The sequence below is a fragment of the Chinchilla lanigera genome, unplaced genomic scaffold, assembly GCF_000276665.1.
Source record: "Chinchilla lanigera isolate Chin_1 unplaced genomic scaffold, ChiLan1.0 scaffold00020, whole genome shotgun sequence".
Lineage (NCBI taxonomy): Eukaryota > Metazoa > Chordata > Mammalia > Rodentia > Chinchillidae > Chinchilla > Chinchilla lanigera.
This window is the reverse complement of record NW_004955421.1, coordinates 8,651,473-8,675,826: the sequence shown is the minus strand read 5'-3', so window position 1 is coordinate 8,675,826 and position 24,354 is coordinate 8,651,473. Positions and strand designations below refer to the sequence as shown.

General features: G+C 45.6%; 1 protein-coding gene across 7 annotated transcripts in view; it reads left to right on the top strand.

Annotated features, from left to right (window-relative positions):
* Positions 1–24,354, top strand: part of LOC102003352 (inositol 1,4,5-trisphosphate receptor type 1) — a gene marked incomplete in the record, with an annotated part of 324,788 nt that overhangs the window by 252,225 nt on the left and 48,209 nt on the right. For all 7 annotated transcript variants that reach the window (XM_013513715.1, XM_013513713.1, XM_013513710.1 and 4 more), the window contains 8 exon segments: positions 1,026–1,279; positions 6,893–7,093; positions 8,543–8,653; positions 11,028–11,123; positions 13,793–13,915; positions 14,914–15,018; positions 17,488–17,680; positions 23,660–23,782. In XM_013513715.1, the coding sequence (XP_013369169.1) occupies positions 1,026–1,279; positions 6,893–7,093; positions 8,543–8,653; positions 11,028–11,123; positions 13,793–13,915; positions 14,914–15,018; positions 17,488–17,680; positions 23,660–23,782 (1,206 nt within the window).

Genomic DNA, 24,354 nt, shown 5'->3' with positions numbered 1-24,354 from the left:
AAAAGAAAAAGATATATTTTGGCTCACAATTTCAGAAGTTTTAATCCATGATCAACGGACCCTGTGGGCTTTGGGGCCTGACCCAAGGTAGCTCATCATGATGGGAGAGTATGCAGAACAAAAGTATGCAGGCTAAGAAGCAGAAAAGGAAGAAAAGATCAGGATCCCACAGCATTTTTAAGGGGACACCTTTGGTGTCCTAAGACCTCTCCTGGGCCCCATCTCTTAATGACTATACTTCCTCCTGGTGGCACTGCAGCGCGGGACTAGAGCTTTAGCATAAGGCCCTTCAGCACACATTCCAGAGCCAAACTGTAGCAAGCCACTGCTCAAAGGTTTTTACTGCATCAGTTTGTTTAAAGCTCAAGTTAACCCTTTACAGTAGGTTACATTGTTACTAGTTTCTAAATAGGGAAACTGAGGCACAGGTGTGGTGATTAACTTATTACAGACTTGCAGCTAGAAAGCAGTGGAACCAGCATTCAAACCCATGCAAGTCTGGGTGCAAAGTCTGTGTTTATAGTGCCCGGGTCGTATCACAGGGTTGTGTGGAAGACCAGCCAAGACAGTACATACAAAATGCTTCATCATGGTGTCTTGGCATTTTGTAAATGGGCATTCACTTATCAGTACAGTAACAATAATTACAGTAGTAATTAGCATTATGTTAAGCCGCTTGGGAACCTTCTGGAGATAGAATTCACCGATGCGCTCCCATTTTACAGAGGAGAAAGCTGAGGTTTCGAGCCTTAGATTCCTGAGGTCAACAGAGCCTATGCTGAGGGTTTTCCTCTAAAAACATAGTACAGGCCCAGATGAAGTGAGAGACCTGCAGCAGGCTGGCAGGGCTTGACTCCAGTTTCATTCTGCCTATGAACTGAGAGGAGAGAGGGACTTCCTGCAGTATTTTGCCAGCCTGTGGATCTCTAGTGAATACTAGAATCTCTTTTCTAACCGGTCTTTATTGTGTTAAGTGGTGCTCCTGAGGACACAGTGGCCTTGACTGTCTCACGCTGGTTTTCTAGCAAAAGAACCCTCAACACAGATAACAGAAGAGGTCCGGGATCAGCTCCTAGAGGCATCCGCTGCCACCAGAAAAGCTTTCACCACCTTCAGGAGGGAGGCCGACCCTGACGACCACTACCAGCCGGGGGAAGGCACCCAAGCCACCACTGACAAGACCAAGGATGAGCTGGAGATGAGTGTGGTCATCACCATCATGCAGCCCATCCTCCGTTTCCTCCAGCTGCTGTGCGAAAACCACAACCGAGACCTGCAGGTGAGGGGCAGGGAAGCTCCAGGGCCTAGCTTCATCTGATAGTTCAGCTCCTCTCGCTTCGGCCAGATTGCTTGAGTGGAGGATAGAGTATGGTTGTCTAGCACAAAAGTCTAGACAGTTGATGTGTTTCTGTCTTCCCTAGTGTCTCCACAGGACTAAGGATCACAGTGTCGTTCACCAGGTGGCTTCATAAGTATTTGTTCAGTGTGTATAGATGCCTACATATATGTGTATCTGGTAGCTTGCTGCTATTTGGCATATAGGTGCTAACATAGAAATTGGATGGATGGCCAGGCGCGATGGTATGTGCCTGTAGTCCCAGCTACTTGGGAGGCAGAAGTGGGAGGATCGCTTGAGTCCAAGAGTTCTGGGCTGCAATGCGCTATGCCAATTGGGTGTCCCTACTAAGTTCGGGCTCAATATGGTGACCTCCCAGGAGCGGGGGACCAACAGGTTGCCTAAGGAGGGGTGAACCGGCCCAGGTCAGAAACGGAGCAGGTCAGAAATTGGATGGATGGTTTATTAAATACATTAGATTTACAAAATCAAGTACACAGAAAGTTCTATTTAATTGTCGCAGTCTTTCACAGCATAATGATATTTTGGCCAGGATAGAGTTCATACATGATAGTACATTTCATATAGCCTAGGCGTGGTAGGCTGTACCATCTAGGTGTATGAATGTGCTCTGGGATATTTGCATAACAAAATCACCCAGCGACTCATTTCTCAGAACATATTTCCATCCTTGAGTAATGCAAGGCTGTATTTGTTGATTGATTGGAGTACCTGCTTTGTGGTGTTTTATACAGGTAAATACTCAAAAGTCTTTACTGATTATTTCACAAATTTTTGTTCATTTTCTTATTTTGGGATCAAAAACAGCAGTCAAGGTTTACCGGGCCTTAGGAATATCTCAGATGCTAAGGGTTACTGGTATTACTACTTGTTATATTTTATGAATAAGGAAAGTGAGGTGCTGGGGATATGGTTAGGGAGGGCAGAAATGGGACTTGAGCCAGAGCTTGGATCTCATACTATTGACCCGATGCTATGACAGGTGACATGTTGTCTCTCTGATGAAGTTTCCAGCAGCAAAAGCTGGAAAGACAAGCGAGGCCTAGATCTATGGAGGCCAAGGCCCCTCTGGGAGAAGCATACTGGAGCTCTGCATCCTGGGCCACTCCCTGGTTTTGCTGCTGACTCTTGAACCTGGGGAAACCCGCCCTCTGCCTGAGTAGTGGAAGGATGAACAAGGAAAGCACAGCGAGGCATCCCCTCTGAGGGGGACTGTTTCCGCCTAACATAAGCACATTGGCACTGGTAGTTCTGTGTGCTTGAATGGTGGTGGTACAGAAAGGAGACTCCACCAGTCCATGTGTGGCAAGGGGAAGGTACCCCTTTAAATACTGTGTCCCTGACTTTGTCCAACAGGTCACTTTGTGGTCCTTCACAACTCTGGCTGGACCATTTGCTGTTGCCACACTGCACTGCTATCATTTGAAATCTGCCACAGAATCTGTATGTGGATCAGCTGAAGAGGAAGTTATATTGTTAAACCGTAAAGCAGAACAACGAAATAGAGCTGGGAGAAAACTGCAATATTACCTTCTTGACCTGTTATTATTATTTAATTCAGTTGGTCTGAGAAGCCTGAACTTTAAAAAGCCATCTAAGATCTGAGGTCATCAATTGCGAGATCTGGCCTGTATCCTAAAATGAAGGGCCTACCCACAAAGCCCAGTGTCAGACCCCAGTGCGTGTGGCCGTGGCAGTGCCCTTCGTACAGGCTGCAACTCTTCCTTTACTTTGCTTCCAGTCCGTCTTGGCCACTGACATTGACCCTGTCAGCATCAGAGTATGGGGTCCTGGTGCCAGCTGCTTGTCAATTACTCCACTTTTCCTTCCTGGGACTGAGAACCCTGGGCCCCAGGTCCGTGGGCTGGAACTGCTGAGCTGTCAGGTGGAGCAGAGCCTCATACCTCAAAGCCCCAGGGTCTGCTCATTGTCTTGTTAGCAGGTATCCCCGTGTCTCAAGGTGACTGTGTCCCTGGCGTCATCTGTCCCTCCACCTGACAAGCCACACCCTCTAGTCATGAGAGAGACTAGCGGAGCAGGGAGTGAAGGACTCCTAGAAAACCAAGGCTAAGGGGTTCAGCTGGGGCATCTGTGTGAGCCCTGCTGCTGGGGGTTGTTTCTAGACCGAGCCTTGTGGTTAGTGCCCTGTACCATTGCCCTACAGCGGTCTCCTCCACCTTAGACTCCGAAAGGAAAGTAGGTAGAGAGGATGTGTGTGCAAGTCTGTGTCTTACACAGCAGGTTAATCTCTGCTCTGTGCCTGGCACTGGTGGTGGCAGGACCTTAGCTCTCAGAGCTGAGCGTCTAGGGCCAGAGCCACTGGGGCCAGCTGTGGATTGTGGTGTGATGCGCTGAATGCCTCACGGTATAATCACAGGCCTTTGTGTATTTAGAGGAGGGGAAGCGAACAGTGTATAGGGTCCAGGGAGGCCTCTCAGGAAAGTTGATGTCTGTTGAGTTCTGAGCTCATCAGACTCAAGGCTGCCTTGCAGTGCCCTCCCAGCACATCAGAAGGGCGGTGCTAATGTCCCACACTTCAGGTGTGCTTCTGGTTTCCTGGACCTACCTGCCTTCCCTCCCTGTCATCTTCCCTCCTTCCTGACACACCCACTTTCCTTCCACTGTGGAAAGAGTAAGGCTTTGATTATATAAGTTCCTCATTCCTGGTTTAGAAGTCTTTAAAAGTGTAGTTTTGAACCTTAGCTCTTCACAAAATTCTCCTTCAAATTAATGTCCTGGGAAGCCAGGGGCACAGGTGCCTTTAATGAAGTCCTCCCAGAACCTCATTCTGCTTCATTCTGTGGGCAGCAGTGCTTGGGAGGTGGGGGTAGCATGCAGCATCTTTGCATATAGGAGAAAGATCTAGCAGCTTAACGTTTGAAGGTACATGAAGTTACCCACCTCAGAGATTTTAAGTCCCCATGCCTTTGGCTGCAGAATCCTTTGTTTGAAAAACATCTTAGGCACAAATGTACTAAGCTAAGCATATGAGAGCAAAGCTGCTCTGTTCAAAGTATAAACTAGAGAGTGCTGGAGCTTTCCTCCCCTCATCCATAAGAGTCCTAGAAGGTGGGGTGCACCCCAGGGAGTTCCCAGGTTTCTGTAGGGCCCAGTGGGAAAACCAGTCAAGTGGACCAGTGGCTCACAAGGATATAGGTTAGAATCATCTTTAAAACCTCTCACAAAATCAGGCTTGCCCGAGTGGTGGCTTGCTCCAGTAAAATTACATTTGCAGGAATCCATTTCCCAAATGATGGTTTTAAGTGAGATTCAACTATTCTAAATGCTACCCTGTTGGCAGCATTCTGGAACAGATGGTAGGCCACTGGGTCAGGGTTTCCTCCTTGATGTGAGGGAGGAAAAGACATTCTTACAAGTAATTTTCAGCTTCCTGGTATAAAGAAGTACAGATCAGCTCAAAGAGAAAAGGGAACCAGCCTTATGAAGCAGCAGTCTCTGGGTTTGTGCCCAGAGTATTTTTTTGTCATATTTATAACCTCAACTTTCCTGTTGGTAAATGTTCAGTAGAGATAAAGCCACCCAGTTTGACTTAGCCAAACGGGCAGTTGCTGTCTTAAGCAAGCCTTGCTTACAGTAGTCAGGAACCTGATGGGAAACAGTATTCTTTAACCAGTTTGTGTGTGGTTTTGAACCCTCCCCAAGCAGCTATCTTGGCTTTGTGCCTGGGTTAATGAATGCAAGGCCTGATCTCTCTCCACTGGAGTCTGTGCGCAAGCGAGGAAACGCGCGCGCGTACACACACACACACACACACACACACACACAGTTGAAGTCCTTCACTTCCTGCATCTATCCTTCTCCACTTAATCTACCCTTGGCTCTCCCAGGAAAACCACAGGAAAAGCAGGATTTCTCCAGCCTGGGCCAGGCAGGCTGGTGCGTGCTAACAGTTCATTGAAAGAGCTCCTGTGTGCCTCTCGGTGAGAGACATGTGTCTGTTTTTACGGAGGACAAGGGGAAATGGATCTGAGTTAGGGAAGGCGAGATTGTAGCTAATCTCTGCATAAACCAGAATAGATGGGACAGACTTTCAATAAAGGGCAACTAACTGGCCTGTATGGGCGTTTGAAACAAGTGTGCCGTATTAGCTAATGACTTCCCCGGTTTCCTTTTCACCATCTCAGATTATTTCAACCAGTGTTTATGATACACTCATACACTCAAGCCCCTCTGCTAGCTACTGGGTACCCAGTGTTGTCAACATGGCTCTTCATGGGATGGATGGGCGTCAACAGAGAAACATCACCATTTGGAGAGTAGGGAGATAGGCTGAGGTGACCTCAGCTCAAGAGAGTGGGCCTACAGCATCAGGAAGGGCTTCCTAGAAGTCACTCTAGACCACATCCTGAAGGAAGATGAGTCTGGGTGAGACCATGAGAGCGTGACAGGCACAGGGAGTCATGTGGCAAGGCCGCAGAAGCAAGAGACTAAAGAATGCTTACAGAGCAGGAGGAAGTTCACTGCTGCTGGCCATAAAGAGGCCTGGCAGGAGCAGTGACGTCACTGTGTAGAGGGGGACTTCGTGAGAGCGATGATGTCACTGAGCAGAGATGAGCATGCAGGAGCGATGAGCAAGGGACCTGCTGGGTGGGGTCGGGAGTAGAGGAGGAACATCGGTAATTTGGAAGGAGGTGGGGCTTGAGAGCCATGCTGTGAACAAGAGTTTTGAGCACTCCGCTCCTCCATGGGGAGCCCTCAGACAGACAGCCCCAAGACAGAGAGCGTCTTCCCTGGGCAGCCAGACGCAGCAAGGGAGAAGTGGCTGTGAAACCCTCCCGCGGCTTCCTGTGACCCTGAGAAAAATAGTCACTCATCGTAGGAAAGTCCACACAGTCCCGGCCCATCTGTCGTTTCTCTCGTCCCACTGGATGTGAACAGTTATTACTGAGGGAAGGGAACATAGGTTAAGTTGGGAGTGGAGGAGTTAATATGATGAATAGTCAGTGTTAAATTTGGTTACCAGCTTTTACAAACATTCACAAATATTTTCATTATACAAAGACTATGTGAATATCTTCTTTTTATAAAGATTCAAATAAAAATTAGTTAAAAGTGTTGCCTCTCTTCTGTCCATGGAGAACTATTCCAGTCGTTTCTCTAATATTTGAATCAGAACATCTGATTAAAATGTCAGTTCTATCACATATTAATCTATTTGCCTTTTTTAAAACCTAACCCTGGAGCTCATTCCATACTGGCTCATAAGGATCTACTCAGCATTCCTAATTTATAATATTAAATAAGAGTGGCGTACTTTAATTTTTTAACCACCCCTCCACTGATAGCTATGTGGAGTTTTTTCCAGTTTTTCACTGTTTCACACAGTGCCACAGCTGTGGGTGACAACCTTGGGAGTTCTGTCTTCTGTTTTGTCCTGTCCCATGACGCATCTGCCTAATTGATGATCAGCCCAGAGCACTAACCAGTTAGAGACCATCAAGGTGTCTGCATAAATGACCTGTTCTCTCTTCTCTCTGCCTTTGGTCTCCACACCTGGGAACTGCCCAATTGCAGAACTTTCTTCGTTGCCAAAATAACAAGACTAACTACAATTTGGTGTGTGAGACGCTGCAGTTTCTGGACTGTATCTGTGGAAGCACAACTGGAGGCCTCGGTCTTCTCGGACTGTATATAAATGAAAAGAATGTAGCTCTGATCAACCAGACCCTGGAAAGTCTGACCGAGTACTGCCAAGGCCCTTGCCATGAGAACCAGGTAATTCTTTCTGGATCCCTTTTTGGAGATGGGAAAAATTATTTTATCATTTTAGAAGTTTGACAAGAGGCTGTTCAGAAGTTACATTACGTACGCCTTTTGCCCAGGGAGTCAGTAGGACTGGAGGCCTTTTTCTAGCAGTTGAGAAGTCACCGTGGTACTTCATCACACTTCTGATCTTTACCTAATGCAGGGCAGTGGAGGGCTTGTCCTTAGCATCTTTGCTTGGCTTGGTTTAGTTTGGTTTGGTTTGATTTGGCTTGAGTGTCAGGTAGAGGCAGACAATAAAGCAGAAGTAATACTAACCAGAAAATAGTACTAAATACAAGGAAAGATCAAAATGTGACTACCTGAAAGAGATTTATTTAAATCAACTTTGAGAGAAGAAACTTGCTGCACATGAACAGCAGTGACATCAATAATTGAGATTTTAACATGGAGTCTTAGGGAAAAAAAGACCATATATTCTCGACTTTGCCTTCCCGAGAATGCTATTTTTGGAGGGCCCAATATTTTGTTTTCTTGAGTGGAGTCATTGCTCATACATGGCATCTTGGAAGATTTTGTAAGTTTCCATTTCAGCGCTAGGATGAGTATAATCTTTAACTCCAAATGGTGCTTTCCAGGTAGCGGGGTTAGAGCAAGGCTGAAAAATGGTCAGTTCTAAACCCAGAAAATGGGGGAACATATGAGGTAGCAAGTTCCTTTAGGAACTAAGACCTTCGCTTAGAGGAGAGCAGTTTACAAGAGACAACTCACTGCCTCTGAAAATCCTGATCCTGGTTGCCTACATGTGAGAATACTGTTTTGTTAGACCCTCTTCTTGTTTCCTGACTAAGCAGGTAGTATAGTACTAATTACAGTATAACGAAAGGAGACACAGAAATATAACAAACTTAGGGGAAAGGCTTTGACATGTAAATACATTTCTTTAAAACTTTTGACTTTGCTTTTGTGGAGTAGATTGTGCTACAAATGTGGTCTTACCTGAGGAAAGATGATTAATTTTGATATTGTATGAATTAAACCAGAAGCTTGCTTTCCAAGCTTAAACCTTAATCAAAAGTATGAAATACGCAACACGAGTGATGCAGGGAGAATGGAACACACTTCTAAAGGGGAAAAAGGGCTCAGGCCCAGGTATCAGTCATACACCATATTTTCCTTTAAGAACAAAAGCTAACTGCGCTGCACTGTTTGGATTAGACGCAACCAATTTATCAGTTACCGTGCATGGGGACTTTCCTGCTGTTTACTGTTAATTCTGAAACTAGAGATTTTCATCTATCTTTTATTTTTACCACTTTCTCACGGAAAATTGCAGCTCTCCCCTAGAGATACTTCTGGGAGTGGCAAACATTGTGTTGAAATAGCATTTCAGCCTGTTGACCTTTGACTTCTGATTTATGACCAGCATTTGTGTAAATGTCTGTGTGTTTATTTGCTCAGAATTGCATAGCCACCCATGAGTCCAATGGCATCGATATCATCACAGCCCTGATCCTCAATGACATCAATCCTCTGGGAAAGAAGCGGATGGACCTTGTGTTAGAACTGAAGGCAAGTAGGGATTGAAAACAAGAGATGGTAGCATTTGGGTATGGTCACTTTTCTATTTTGGCTTGGCCTGTGACGTGGTCAGTGTTGTGGAATTAAATGCCAAAGACAGTTCTGCTAAACTAAAGGAATGATCCAAGTTAAGGTTCTGACTAAACTGCAGACCTTTGGTCTTTACAAATAAGGGCCTTGGGACAGGATACCAGCTTTTAACGGTTAGGTCACATGGAATGAATATTTGACACTCAGAACTGAGAAACAAGTTCCAATAGCATTTGAAGACCAAGGGCTCAATTCCAAAAGCCGGGAACAGACAGGCAATGGAAATATCATTCCCACTGTGGTATCTAAATCCTCCTCCCCTTTGAAGAGAAAGAATCAGTTGAAGAATGGTAGAACTAAACCTATCTAGTACCTCAAAAAAATCCATTTTTACTTCATCTGAACACGGTTTTCTGCTCTGTTAATGACTTAGTTAACGTAAATTTAAAATGAGGACACTTAACATTGGCCAAGAGTGAGCCTGCAGGTGTCTGACAAGTTTCTGGGAGTTGTGTGCAAATGGAGGACTTCAGATAACTGATAGGGAAGCCCCACTGGCTTTTGGCTCCCAGTAACTACTAGAATAAGTTTTTGGAGTGAAAGTAGTGACTTCAAGGGTGCCTAGCAGCCGGGATCTTTGAGAAGAAAACCTTCCCCCTGTTCAGGGGTCCCAAAGGTTCTCAGAGGATCCAAACATTCAGTTCTGAGATATGAACTTTCAACCCACCCTGGTGTCTGAAGTGTACTTGGGAGTGTGGTAGCATCGCTGCACACATTTCCACTTTGGGTCCTCCCAGCCTGGGCGTGCAAAGATCTGTCCTCTCTTATATCCGTGTGCAGCAGTGAGCACTTACCTGTATCACTAAAGAGCACAGAACCGGAGGGTTCAGCTAAAACACTGATTTGTGTGTACTGCATGAATAGTGTCGCAGGAAAGATTGGCCCTGGGGCGGGTGTTAACAGAGAAGCCTGGAAGAATGGCACAGTTACTTTTATTTTTCTTTTAGCACTTAGAATTGAGAATCCAAACAAAGTGTTGATTTGGGTGTACGGTTTAGAGAGATTTTTCTGGCTGTTTTTAACTCCTTTTGACAAATTTTGTTGTAGACTTGAACATCATTCAGATTCCTATACCTGGCTACCGTTTCTCAGAAAGTACACAGTGAGCATCTAAAATAGCAGGAGGTATTCACGTGCTCCTGGTCAGCATTTTCGTGACATTTCCATCTAACCCCAGTCTAAGGGTTACTGTAGAAACCAGTGTGCCCTGTGATAGCACAAGAACCTGACTGAGCTGCTGTGACTGAAGCTTGGGGGAGGAAAAGACCCCCAAACACACACACACACACACACACACACACACACACACACATGAACTTTGGAGTCCTACACCCAGGAAAGCATACAAATTATTGCAGGCTCAGGAGCCTCAAATGAGACCAAGCCAAGAAGTACAGGGTGTGGACACATGAACATGTGTAATATAATGGAAAATTATGGCTTGGCAGGCATATGGTGTTTCTCTGGGTCATTTTTGTTAACTAGTATCAGCTGCGATAGTGTTAGGAGTTCTGCTGATAGGAAAGTTGTAAGAAAGAGGAGATTACCTTTGTGGCTTGTGTCTCTGGCCTGTAAGGCTAGAGGCATTGTGTGTGGGCACACCCACGCCAGCAGAGAATGTGCCAGCTCGGCCCCTGGAAACATAAGAGCAGCACGAGTCTGTGCACAGTAAGTCCTTCCCCGACACCGTCATCTTGAGTGTGACAACGTACTGTCAGGCTCTGTGTCTGAGTGTTCAGTATCTGGGGATTTAGCCGATGGCCAGATCAAAAGTATTCAGAAAAAATGTGTCTGTACTGCATATGTCATTATTGCTTACCAGTGCAGAATTATAATAACTATTCCATTGCCTTGTCATGTTATCATTATTATAAATAATCTAGAGAGGAAGTATACAGAAAGACATGTGTAGGCCATATGCTAATACTCTGCTATTTTGTATAAAGGACTTGAGTAACTGTGGATTTTAGAGCCAATGGGGTCCTGGAACCAACCCTCCATAGATACTAAGGAATGACCATACCTAAGCACCCGTGTTAAATTTCCAGTTTCTGCTAGCTACCATATGTTCAAATCAGATTGTATGCACATATTTCTGGGGTCTGAAGCAACATATCATCTGCCTGGTGGAAGGAGTCAGTGATGCACCTGACCCAGGGCGTAGGGCGCCTGATTGTCTAGCCAGGGTGCACACCCGTGTCAGCTGGCCGGGTACATGGCGAGCACCTGCCCAAGTGGTTCTTCTCCACTTCTCTCCCTTGCTTTCTCCAATTAGAACAATGCTTCAAAGCTGCTGCTGGCCATCATGGAAAGCAGGCACGACAGTGAAAATGCTGAGAGGATTCTTTACAACATGAGGCCGAAGGAGCTGGTGAGTTGGGCAACTGATCCCTGACCATGGCACCGAGGAACATCAGAGCAGTATTTGGGGGAGGGTGGAGAAGCTGCATACGTGAGCTTTCTCAGAGATTCCCTAAATCTTAAGTGTAAAGGAAATATGTATTCCAAACCTCTGACTGTGGAGAGAAGTGTGGCAGTGGATGTGTGGTATTTTACCCTCTCCTTTGAGCACAAGCTACATATGGAAGTCTCCCTTCCCTTTTTCCCCCATGGAGGACAGACAGTATGTGCAACTCCGGAGCTCTGCACTTTTTGCTGTGTTGCCTGGGGCAGTCACTTGACCTTTCTGAGCTCCCTCTCCTGAGGCTCAGAAAGGAAGATGTTACCTAGGCCAAAGTGTTGTTTTAAAGATTGGGTGAGGGAAGTCACGTCGTTAGCCCTTAGCGCAGCGCCTGGCGTGTGATATGTCCTCGGTGCGTTGAGGCCCCTTTTCCTGTAATTCCTCATTTATTACTGGTATTTTTACCACATCTTTGTCCAGTGCTGAAGAGTTTACATCTGTTCTTGGTGTCAGGAGTTGGGAGAACAGAAGAATGTTTTTAGTTGCGGGGTTTTTAATTTTTTGTTTTGGTTTTGTTTTTGCTTCCTTTAAAGAAAACATGATCTGGTTTATTTCGAGGGGTGATATTCACAAGAGGCTGTGACATCCAGGTTGATAGTTGGTGCTGCAAACTGTGAGGCGAGGAGTGTTCAGAGACAGAGACATGAGTTGACGGTAGAACTCCCAATTTGGACTTTTCCCCCCGTGCAAAGAAACTGTAACTGACAGACTTCAATGAGGGCCTTAAAACATTTCTGCCTCCTGGTGACCTCAGTGTGTACTTGGGACCAGACCAAAGTCCCTTTATATATCCCTTTAAATAAAGTTAACAGCAGCCCAGCTCTTTGATCTCCGAGGTTAGACAGTGAGTTCTCAGCCCGAGCCGGGAGTCCTCTGTGTGAGTTTACATAACGACTTATGTAATTGGGCTGACAGGAGAGCCTAGCTTTTGTAAGTATGGGGTAGGATTAGAATCACCGCAGAGACCCCATTCCTATTCCCATCAGTCAGGAAGGTGCCCTGGCTCTCCTGGGTTGTCTTGGGTAAGGGAAAGGCCAGTACCTAGTGCTGTGACTACCACCAGCTCCTGGGTTGCCACCTTGTGGTTAGAAAATATCCTTTTGGCTCATGGAAAAAGTCAAAGTTTTCCTGGAATAAAGGAAGTTCTAAGCATCCAAATAGCAAGGCATGTGCACATGTGGGTACAGGCAAGTGTGCACACATCTGTGTGTGTGTCCTGGCCCCAAACTCTATGCAACGTGTTTTCCCTTCAATTTGGTATTAACAAAAACTGGCAAGAAAAGAAGCTCAGAGAGAGAAGGCTCCGGTCTGCAAAGTTACACCCAGTACCTGACCTGGGGTCCCTAAACAGGTGCCTGGCTCTCTCCATGCTTGGTCTTGGGTAAGGAGAGAGAACCCAAATAGTGGCCCTGTGGTGACACAGGAGGCTGGTATGCCTTCTGAATCGTCAAAGACAATGGTTAATTTTTAGTATAACTTAGGAGGTAAAGGCATTGTGTACTTACTCTTGATGGACTCAGTCCTGAATATGTTCATTTAACAAATACTGGCCAGCCCCTCCTTTGTCCCGTGCACTGTGCTGGACACTGGAGGAGGGATTCAGAAACAGTGTGACCTGGCCCTGCTCTCAGGTAGCTGGGGTGGCGAGAACAGTAGGACAGGTACCGAAGCGCTCTAAGAAGTGTGCCAGAAGCATGAGACAAGCCCAGTGTGCAGGGCCTCGGGGGCAGAGTCATTCAGCTGTGAAGATAATGTCCCAGTTCAAATCCCAGCTCATTAACTGTGACTTCAGCAGTGTTCTTTTATCTCTGAGTCTATTCCCTCATCTATAAACAATGGGAATCTCTGATACCTCATAAAGTAATGCTGAACACTGTGCTATAATCCTAAGCGTAGTGCTTGGCGCAAGTGCTCAGTGGATGTTAGTTATTATTTTCATGTGCAGTGAGCTTTGGGGCATGGGGAAATTTTTGAGTTAGAAAAAAGGCTCATCAGCTCTTCCTAAAAGCTGATGAATTTCTCATTAGTTTTTCCTGAAATGACGAGGGTTAGTGGTAAAGATAGGAAAAGTCTGGTGTCTAGCCTTTGCTTGTATCATATTTTGCCTTTTGGAAGTACTTTTGGAGCCATTTGTCCCTTCTAAAGTAGAAAGAGATAAACCCACCACAGAATCTCTGTTGGTCTAAGTAGAGTAGATGAGTTTCCTTTCTCCTGTCAATAGAAGTTGACAGGTGTCAAACGCTTGTGACAGTGTTAAGGATTCTGAGGCCGTGTCCAAGCCTTGTAGGAAGGAGTGTTGAGTTCAATGAAGTGTGTCTGCCCAGGCCTTCCTAGGTTCCCCTGCCCTTTGTCTTTTGTGATATTGAAGATGAATCCAAAGCCTTTGCACTGAGCTATACTTCCAGTTCTTCGTAAATTTTGAGACAGGATCTCACTAAGTTGCTTAGGCTGGGTTCAAACTTTCAGTCCCCCTGCCTCAGCCTTCCAGAGCTCTGGGATTACAGGTGTATACCACCACACCCAGCCCAGCTTTGTGGGTCTCCCTTGAAAAATATTTGTTCTCTTGGCCCTTCTTGCAGGTGGAAGTGATCAAGAAAGCCTACATGCAAGGTGAAGTTGAATTTGAGGATGGAGAAAATGGTGAGGATGGAGCTGCCTCTCCCAGGAATGTGGGGCACAACATCTACATCCTGGCACATCAGGTGTGATGTCTCCCTGAGCTCACTCCCCACCCTGCTGCCTACCAGAGTCCAACAGACTGCTTCTTGAGGGCTTATACCTAGGGCTGTTTGTCCTCGAGGACATGGCTTGCAGGTGCATTTGGCAACCTGGCCAGGATGCTGAGTTCCAGGACTTTTCCATTCCCCACTGTGATGGGGTTGAACACTTGGAAATCCCCATGCCTCTTAAAAGCATCCACCCCTGAGCAGTGACACTTAGATGGTTTACAACTTTGAAGACATTTGAGTTTCAGGGTTTTGCAGATACTAAAGAGTCTCTCTTAAGAACCTAAAAAAATAAACTTGAGCTTCCTTGCCTATGGCATTTGGGAATCTGTGGGAACTTGTCATTATGGCTTCCTTTTGTTTGTCTTTTTGGAGATCTGGTGATAGTTTCTGTCCTGACATTAAAATATGTCTTCATTCTCTTTCCTAGTAGCTGAGTTTCTGGAAATAATTCCTCTTTTTGGGTGCTGATGTGCCTTGTGTTTTCTGGTGGCTATGGGAAGACTATAACTCAGCTGGAGGCTGTGTTTCCTGTCCCTTCCACCCTTCAGGTGCAGGATCTGGGTATCACATGTGACAGTATGGAGCCTGAGCTGGCAGGTTCTCCCCTTTTCAGTCACATCAGTCTCCTTGCTGCATCTCCCTGATGACTAGCATCTAGCCTTGGACAGGGCTTCCGGACATCCCAAATGTAGGCTCCATGGGGTGTACAGAGAACCCCATCTACCTCCTGCCTGGCTAAAGAAATCAGGAGAAAGAGACACTGCATAGCCATGAGTTCGCTGTTCTTTTCTCCCAAGCTCCCAAAATAGCCACTGTGAAAGCGCACCTGGATGGAAGGTAGCAGGCCTCCTGGCACCTTTGCACTTCAGCTTGCTGCTGGTTATTATGCATTTTTAAAACTCAGAAAGAAGCTTACATTTCCCTGTTGCAAAGAGATGCTGACCTCCTGTATTTCTGTACTTGTGTTCTAGCTGGCTCGGCATAACAAAGAACTCCAGACCATGTTGAAACCTGGTGGCCAGGTGGATGGAGATGAAGCTCTGGAATTCTATGCCAAGCACACAGCCCAGATCGAGGTAAAAGCAAGTAGCTCAGGGCACAGAAGAGCCAAAGCTCTAACACACAGGCCTTCAGTCTTGAGGCCTTCAGAGTTGGGTGTGTTGGACCAGGGTTGGCATGCTTTCATTCATCTGAGAAATGAAAATGTGAGCACCTACTGTGTACTAGGTCTTGTATTAGGTGGTTAATATCCAGTGATGGCCAAGGCAGTCATGACTTGTGCTTGAAGTCTGGTAGAGAGGTAGACATTGAGCAAATCCACATATATAAACCTTATTCATTTCAAATTTTGGCCAACTCACTAGGATGAGTGTGTGGCATTATAAAAAAGTCCAGCAGAGGGACCTGCTATAGGTTGTCATGGCCCAGAAGGCCTTTTCTGAGGAAATAGCAGCTAAGTACAGTCTTAAAGAACACAGGAATGAAGCAGGGAAATACCAGGTAGGATGGAAGGAGCTTTTCAGACTTGGAGAAGGAAGCTTCTAAGTGAAGGGTGGAGCTAGAGAAAGACCTGTGGGGCTGGAACTGAGTGAGCTGGAGGGAGGACACATGGTTTCTCCAGGAAGGAGACAGGTAGTCCAGAATGTGCACAGCTTGTGCCTCATCCTGGGGAGAGATTTTGGCTTCACACTCCCAGTGATGGGGAACCATTACAGAGTTTCACTCAGGGAAGCACTGTGATCAGCACTGCGTTTTAAACAGAGCAAAGCAAATGTTTGCTGATACTCTATAAACCAGATACTTTAAAAATGGAGAACCTGGGCAATAATGCTCAGAGAGATTGTGTCACTTGTCCAGCTTTCAGTGGCCAAAATGGAGTTTTCACTGCTGTGTGATTACCCCCCTGAGCTCTGGGGCACATTTTATGTCACCTGCATTTCTTAGCATCTGAGAGAGCATCAGCTCTGTGCAGGCTCTAGGAGGTAAGGAAGGATGTACTGTGTTTTGCTAGTGAGAAAATATACAAGTATCAATGTTGTGAGAGAGATTTGGAAAGCCCAACAAACTCCTATGGGCCGTGTAATATGTTCAGGATGGAGACTTTTCAAGAATATGTTCTTAGCTGATGTCTCCAGTCTCCAGGCTGATAAAATAAAACATCTCACTGATTAGTCAGCAATACCACTGTATGTGAAGAACAAGTATTCTTATTTTATTTTTAGTGGCCAGAAGTTTAGCCAAAGAACCAGATCTCTCTTCTGGAGCCCTTAGCAGATACACTTTAGATGTTGATCATAGAGAAGGTCAGAGGAGAACAAAACCTTGGAGATCATCTCATTGAACCTCTTGGCTCATTAGGAGGAAGACTGAAGCCTGGTCGGGTTAAAAGGCATAAACAGGGTCACTCAGCCCACCAGAGGTTGGAGAAGTACTACAGTGTGTCTTCCTAATCCTTGCTTCTAAGTCTGCTAGAAGAGGTGTAGATAGGTCAGCATCAGGATAATGATGAAACCTTTTGAAACAGGAACTCCTACTAGATTTGGGAGCTGCTGGTCTAAAGACCACATCTCTTGGAATTTAGTTTCCCACTACAAGATGGCCTGAGTCACTTCTCTTGCTGCATCAAGGAATAAAGGTATTGAGTTAGAACCAGCCCTGCTTGTAGAGGCCACTGGCCCTCAGCTTCAGCTGACCTTTCCAGTTTCTGGAGAGGAAGAATAAAGATAGCCCATACCTTTGTTATACTGCATGCGGCCTGTGCCCCTTTTGAACTACCCCCAGGTCTATAACTTAGTGCACCATCCTAGAATCTGAACAATCTAGACTAGACTGCCTCTTCTCTAGGGATGGAGTAGAGCCCAACAAAGCTACTTTGAAGAATAGTGAGGCCGTCCCAGAGTCATATGGCATATTAGCTTATAGGTCCTACATTGTAGATGCTATGAGAAGTAAAAGGTAGGAGATCAGCAACTGGATGTAAACTGAAGGTCTGTTCATGAAGTTCCCATCTGGGGAAAATAACCCAATTATTCTCTCTGAAAAAGGATCTTATATGGTTTCCACTATGGCCTCACATTACACTATCCAGTACGATAGACACTGGCTGTATATAGCTGTTTAAGTTAAAATGAAATAAAATCAAATGTGTGCGGTTCCTCAGTTGCATTAGTCACATGTGCTCATGCTCCCTGGGTGCCTGTGGCTTGTGGCTTTTGGACAGCACAGGTACAGAACTGCCCCATCACTGCAGAAAGTTCTGTCGGACAGCACCAGCCTCATCTGGATATGCACCAAAACACAGTGTGAGTTGTTCCAGACAGAAGTTGGTCACATTCAAATGAATGGGGTCCAACGCCATAGACTTACTAAAACTACGTTTTGTTTTGTTTTGTTTTATAAATCTGAGACACAGCCCAGTCTAGGGTTATAAAGTCAGAGAAATTTGCAGCATTCTGAGTCTTAACTGCCAAGCCTGGGGCTAATAACAAATAGGTTTCATGTAAGATTTTGAAGACCTGCTTAACCTCACCCATTTTTCACCCTAGATTGTCAGATTAGACCGAACAATGGAACAGATTGTCTTCCCAGTGCCCAGCATATGTGAATTTCTAACCAAGGAGTCAAAATTACGAATATATTACACCACAGAGAGAGACGAGCAAGGCAGCAAAATCAACGACTTCTTTCTGCGCTCTGAAGACCTCTTCAATGAAATGAATTGGCAGAAGAAGCTGCGAGGTAGGTCACAGCATTCTGACAGGGCTACGGAGAAGTGCAGTTCTTGGTTTTCACGAATCTGAGCTTTGTGGTGCATTCCCCTCTGAGCAGAAGCATTGTGGGTGTCACTGGTGGTATTTTCCACCTGTGACTACCAGGAACCCCAAAGTGCAGTAGTACTTGAGTAGCTGAAAAGCCCCCCTCCCCCAGGGTAGCAACTCTGCTGAAAAGGCTTCCTTCGTGCCGCACTTGGCTTGATTGACTGTGAGCTCTGTAAGTTCGGATGCCTTTTTTGGTATCTTTATATAGAAAATCAAGGTGGGGGGCAGGCCTTTGAGCTCACAGCATGGTTGACTTGGGCAGGAAATGCAGACAGTGTGATTGCTCATTTACTAGCACACCTGCTTTAGGGACTCTGGTGCTTTCCCTCTTACAGAGCAGCTCGGGTTTGACACTAAATCATTTTATGGGCGGTGGAATCATTTGCCACGTAAGAGGCATCGTTGCTCACCAGTGAGTCCCGTTGAGGAACCCAGCCAGATCAGGTTGAAATTACTTGCCTAAGATATGTTTATAGGGCTTCCCCAGAGGGCTTCTGTGCTGCTGGTTTTCATTAGGGTTTTAATGTGATCCTTCAGCACCAAAAGTACGCTTGGCACCGGCTGTTGCAACCAACTTAAAAAGGATCCTGCTTCATTTCAGTCTGTTAGTCAGGAGCTGGCTTTTTTATTTGAAACTCTTGAGTCCACCTATAGCTGTGATCTTTTAGGCTCTCTCTGTGGGGCTCTGGTAGGGAGGGGGAGTGCTGTGTGTGAGGACGGTATCTGGGAGCTTTCATCCTCACTCTGATCCCTATCAGTCTGAGCAGAACCGGACCTCCCGCCCTCCCCACGTGTCTTTCCCTTGCCTTCTCCTCACCTCACTGCACCCCTAGATGTGCTAGTGGCAGAGAGGGCTGTGCAGGACCCCAGTGGGTTTCCCAAAGGCCCTATTCCCAACACCTGTACCCCCACTTCATTTGCACCCATCTCCAAGGGGCATCTTCAGACCGTTCTGAATATCTTGCTGGGCCGAATCTATCCTGCAACAGATCCATGTTTCACGTCTGCAGAGGGAACATAGACCCTCAGCAGGCCATCACGCACGTCCTCCTTAGTACAGACCTCAGGAAGGCGTGATTCTAGCCCAGATCAGTGTATCTTCATGTACATCCACCGTGGGTTCCTGAAGACGTTCAGCTCAAGCATCACTGTGAACACCGAAACTCCTACATAGCGCCATGCTAGGGCAGTAGAGGAGAAAAGATTAGCCATTACCTTAACCAAAATGATGCAGAGCCCACCTCTCCCATATTCATGTTCCCAGCGTTTATGTTATAGAGAAGGGAAAACTTATTTGTTGCTTTCGTCTCTTGCTGGGCTATTCTATAATTGCAGCTTTCATAGATAATCATGAACTAATTAACTTCAGTTTTAATTTTATCAGTATACAGTATGTGTCTCCTGAGACAGATCAGGTATCTTTCTTCTCTCAGAATTGTATTATCAAACACACATATAATATATACATTTTACAGGCTCTCCAAAAGGCTGATAAACCTTTTCTGGTGAATGAGATCTCTCCTTGTCCCTCTTTCTGAGATGCTATCCCCAGCATGGGATGGTAGGGGGAACTTATCCTTAAGGAGGGGGAATGTGAGTCCCATTCTACTTCTGACACTTGCTAGCTCTGTGTCCCCAGGCTGGTGACCATGCTCCCAGACCCTCCCCTGAGATGACCTCATTGATGCGGCTTTTCCAGAGTTGGCCATCTAATTATTGCAAGATTTATAATGCATTATAGCTCATGGCTTCCCTTATGTGTCACTCTTTCTGTTTTCAAAAAACAGTTTTTGTTTCCTTGAAATTTAAACATGGCTATAGTTGTCAACTGCAAGATTTTAATTGGCTTCAAAGCTGTTTGCTGGTAAGAGAGAAATTGAAAATAATAACTGAATTAAGCATGACTTGCATATTTAGGGAGGGAAGAAATATACTCATTAGAAGAGCAATTAAAATGTATTTTCCCCTTCTAAGTGGCTTGTTTCTCTTCTACTAAGTGTGTAGAAAATACTTTTCTGGATTATTCATGTAGCTGCGTTACCTGTTCCTAAGTGTATCATTGAAGATCAACTGTGTTTTAGGAAACCTGTAGCTAGGACTCACTCAGAGAGATATCTGCCTCACCCTGATGTTGCTTAGTATTTCCTTCTACAGGAATTAAAAACCTAGTTGCTTTGCTTTCCAGAATCCCTGTCCCCTGCTTTCCTTCCACAACATACACCCATGTGCATGCATACCTGTGTGTGCATACACACACACACACACACACACACACACACCCCTTGTGTATTCACATCCTCTTTCTGACCATCCCGTTCTGCCATCTTCTGAATCTAAAGATCATGACTGGTAAGGTGAAGGCCTTCGGCTGTGAAAACTAGCGGACAGTGAAAGGGAAACTGAGGTAGAGTTGCAATGATGACTTTGTCGCATGGTGTTCTCCCTCACGGTTATCACACTCACAGGAAATGAACTGGGAAATTCTGCTTGTGTAAGTATCTGTGGAGTCCATGTCTTTGAGCAAAGCCCAGTTCCTTTAAAACAAACAACTAGGAAAGAATATGACCAAGAGGTGCCCTAGGTGTAGTTACTTAACTTGTTTCGTCCATCTGAGGTCTTGGCACTCTACCTTTTTGCTGGAATGTGGCAGGTATATTGATCAGCCAAATTTTAGCCCTTGTTAGTGGAAAACACCCTGCGGGATGTAGTGGGGAGTTCAACAGCGTGAGAGCTGTGACTCCTTCCTACAGGAACTTCTCATCTGAAAGGGCAGCCAGCAAGGCAGTACCAAGCTGAGTATGATGAGGTCTATACTCAAGCAATACTAGGTTTTGGAAGTATGAGAAAGGGAGACTTCAGAGAAGAGGTGGAAGAGAAATGGCATCCAAGGGGATACGTAAAACTTGGATAGACACAAGTTGGGAGACTAGGGCAAGGGAATGGGTACCAGTTTCCTTGTGCTCCTGTAACAAATTGCCACAACACCGAAGTTACAACTACGTAAATATATGAACTTAACAGGTCTGGAGGTCAGAAGTCTGAAAAGGTTCTCACTGGGCTAAGAGCAAGGTGTCAACAGAGAATGCTTCAGCCTTTGCATGCTTCTCAAGGCTGCTGCATTCCTGGGCCCTTGGCTCATCCTCCAAGCTCCAAGCCAGCAAGGCCCATGGAGCATTTCTCACGCAGCATCACTGACTCTGAGCCTTTCACCTCCCTGTCTCACTTATAAGGACTTGGAAGTCCCCTGACACATTCACAAGCCCTGAGGATTAGGATGTGGATATTAGAGGTGGATATTATTTTGCCTATCAGATGTATTAGTTGCTTTCTATCCCCATGTAACAAATTAATCTCCAAAATTTAGTGCCTTAAAACAATGAGTGTTTGTTTTCTCGCTGTCTCTTGGAGTCAGGACTTTGGGAATGGCTTAGGTGGATGGTTCCAGTTCAGAATCTTTTATTAGGTTTCAGCTGCGATGCCAGCCAGGCTTCCCATCATCTGAATGCTTGCCTGGACCTGAGGGATCCACTTCTTAGCTGTCTCACATGGCTGTGGGCAGGATCCTCTGTTCCTCTTCACCTGGACCTCTCCATGGGTCCGCTTGAGTATCTTCATGACTCAGCAGTTGTTTTCATCAGAGCAGATGACTGAAGAGAGAGAGCAGGGAGGAAGCAGCAGTGCCTTTTATGACCTACTCTTGGAAGTCGGATACCACCAGTTTGTGCCTTCAGTTTGTTCGAAGCAAGTTGCTGGTGTAGCACACACTCAAGAGGAAGAGTTATGCTTCACCCGTTGAAGGGAGGAGTGTCAGAGACTACATGGACATATTTTTCAGTTGCCACAGAAGATGTGCTCAGAGGCCAGAAGGCACAGCGTGTGTTCAGGGGCCCAGCACTTGACTGGAATGCAGAGGCAGAGTGTATGGGGAATGGAAGTGGGAGAAGAGTCTAGAAAAGTGGATGGGACACAGTTCCATGTGCCACAGGAGATAGAAGACTCTGCATATCGAGGTGGATTCCTAAGTATCTTTGTGTACTTCAATAAATACCCATTTGATTTAAAGGACTGAATGTTTGTTCAGATTCAGATGGATCGTGCAATTTAAGTAGATAAAACTCTAGCTTTATAAAAATACGATGTATCTGTGACCTGTTGGCCCTAGTTGAGGACCACTTATTGCAGTCGTGTATCACTCAGATTTGATGGTGAGCCCCGCCTCTGACAGTGGTACTGGCTTGCACAAGTCATCACTGAGTTTTGCCAGATCCTTTTATTTTTTCCAGCTTCTGAGATTTTATACATATGTACATGAGTCTGCAGAGGATAGTATAAGTTCTCACGTACCTGTCCCTTAGCTTCATTAGTTGCCAGCTCTTTGCCATTCATCTCTCTCGTGCTCTTCTGGAGATTTCATATCTCTGATCAGAAATGGGCTTCGATCCCAGAAGAAACATCAGTAGACATTGTTTCCAGAGCAGATGATTTCTCACCTTACATTTGCTTCAGCAATTAACTTACCAAAAAAAGTAAATTGTTACCCGACATTCAACTGGATCCTGGTCAGCTCCTCTACTGAATGGTGACACAAGCCACTTATCTTTAGCTCTATCACCACAGGAGCCTTAACTTGGGAAATGAGATTGCCTCAGCTTCTGCCTATTGCCGGGCCTCACTTTCCCTCCTTTATAAAAACAATGAATTTTAAACTAGATCATTGCTCTTAGCTGTACAGCTGTACAGTTTGGAAATGTTGCCTATTACCAAGTACAAACATGATATGCACAGTTATTAAATTACCCAGGCATCTATTAAATTGCACCATAACCTTGTTTGATGGGTGCTTCCAAAGACTTGGCTGCTACTACAGGCATCATTATAGGGCCATTGAATTTGTCATTGGCTGGTGTCCTAAAGTTAAATGATGACTTCACTGGGGAAAAAATACACACCAAGATCTGTGCTTTTCTCTGGGGTGGGTGGGGATATGTTGAATGTAACTGTTGGAAACCACCTGTGGGGCAGACACTGAAGTTATTCCTACTGCACCTATTTTGGGGCATCATCCCAAGTATAAGGTACCACTGAAAAAATTCAAAAGAAAAGGAGGCACCAGTGTACATCCGCAAAGCCAGAGGTTTGTTGTTCTGAGAACAAGGATGCCTGATTAGTGTGGTATCCCCCTGGAAAACAATGGATTAAGAAGGTGGAGAGATCGAAAGCATCACTTGCTCCTTTGCGATATCCTACTACACATTCTTTCTCACCTGGAGCCTTTGGAAATGTGAACTGCACTGCTGACCACCCAGTCAGCCTCTCATACTCCTAGTTCCCTCCTCCTCAGAGTGACTGCCAGACTTCAAGAAGACACAAGTGACTTGATGTGGGGAAAGAAACCATTGTCTTGCTTTCGGGCACCAGTGAGCGGAGCATTTTGAGTCAGGGAGGAATGTGGGAATGGTATCAGTCCTGGTCTGAGGCCCAGCTTGGCGAAATCTGATTGTTGTGTCTCCTTGACATTTCAAGAGCTCACTGAATTCTTGGGTCTGAGCATCATCTGGTCCTGGAGGCCTGCGGGCACTGGGAACTGAGTGTGTGAACTCTGAGTAACCCTCAGATTCGATAACTGGTGGCATTGACTGGGGCATGCAGGGATTTCAGATGTTCCAACTTTTCTCCTCCTCTTCCTTGTCTCCCAGTGCATCTTCTGTTCCAAACAGAAATGAGCCAGTTCAACATCAGTATGTGCCAACTTCAGAACAAATGATCATTTTTACTGTTGTTGTGAAAGCCAAGAACAAAAGGGGACTTGTGGGGGCCAAGCAGGAGGACGGTCCGTGCTGAATTCCAGTGATGTGACACATGGCCTCTGCTCTCACATGGTTCTTCTCTGTTTCCACAGCCCAGCCCGTCCTCTACTGGTGTGCCCGCAACATGTCTTTCTGGAGCAGCATTTCATTTAACCTGGCTGTGCTGATGAATCTACTTGTGGCGTTTTTCTACCCATTCAAAGGAGTGCGAGGAGGTACTTACGTGTGTTATTTCAAGAAAACGAGTAGATGCAGCAGGAAGGCTATGACTGGCATCTTAACTACTGTCCCTGGATGTGTTGGTGCCACATTTAGGATCCCAGTTATCCATTATCAGACATGATAAGGTTATACCTTTTACTCAGATTTATTTTTAAATCTGATTGAAAATAATTTTGGTTTTATATGAATATGTATTTTTTAACCAGGCAAGAAAGAGAAGCTATCAAACCTGTGAGAAATTGTCTCAGCCCCTTTGTTTTGTTCTATATGTTGGGAAATTGTGTGTCAGAGAAGTTGAGAGATTGAGCCAAGGTCACACAGCTAGTGAGTGGCGGAGCTGACTCCAACACATAGACATTTTGATGCTCAGGCTGTTGTATATACTTCTAGAACTGATTTCAGACTACAGACTTTGCAAAACATCTCAGGAATATTTTTTCTTTTGTCAGAGGTCAGAGGGGAGGCAAGATCTGAATGACTGCAGACTGGACATCCTGGAGTGTTTAGTCTGTTCAGAGCTGCCTGCGTTGTTCACGGATTTCCCCCACCCACTATCTCCTTCCCA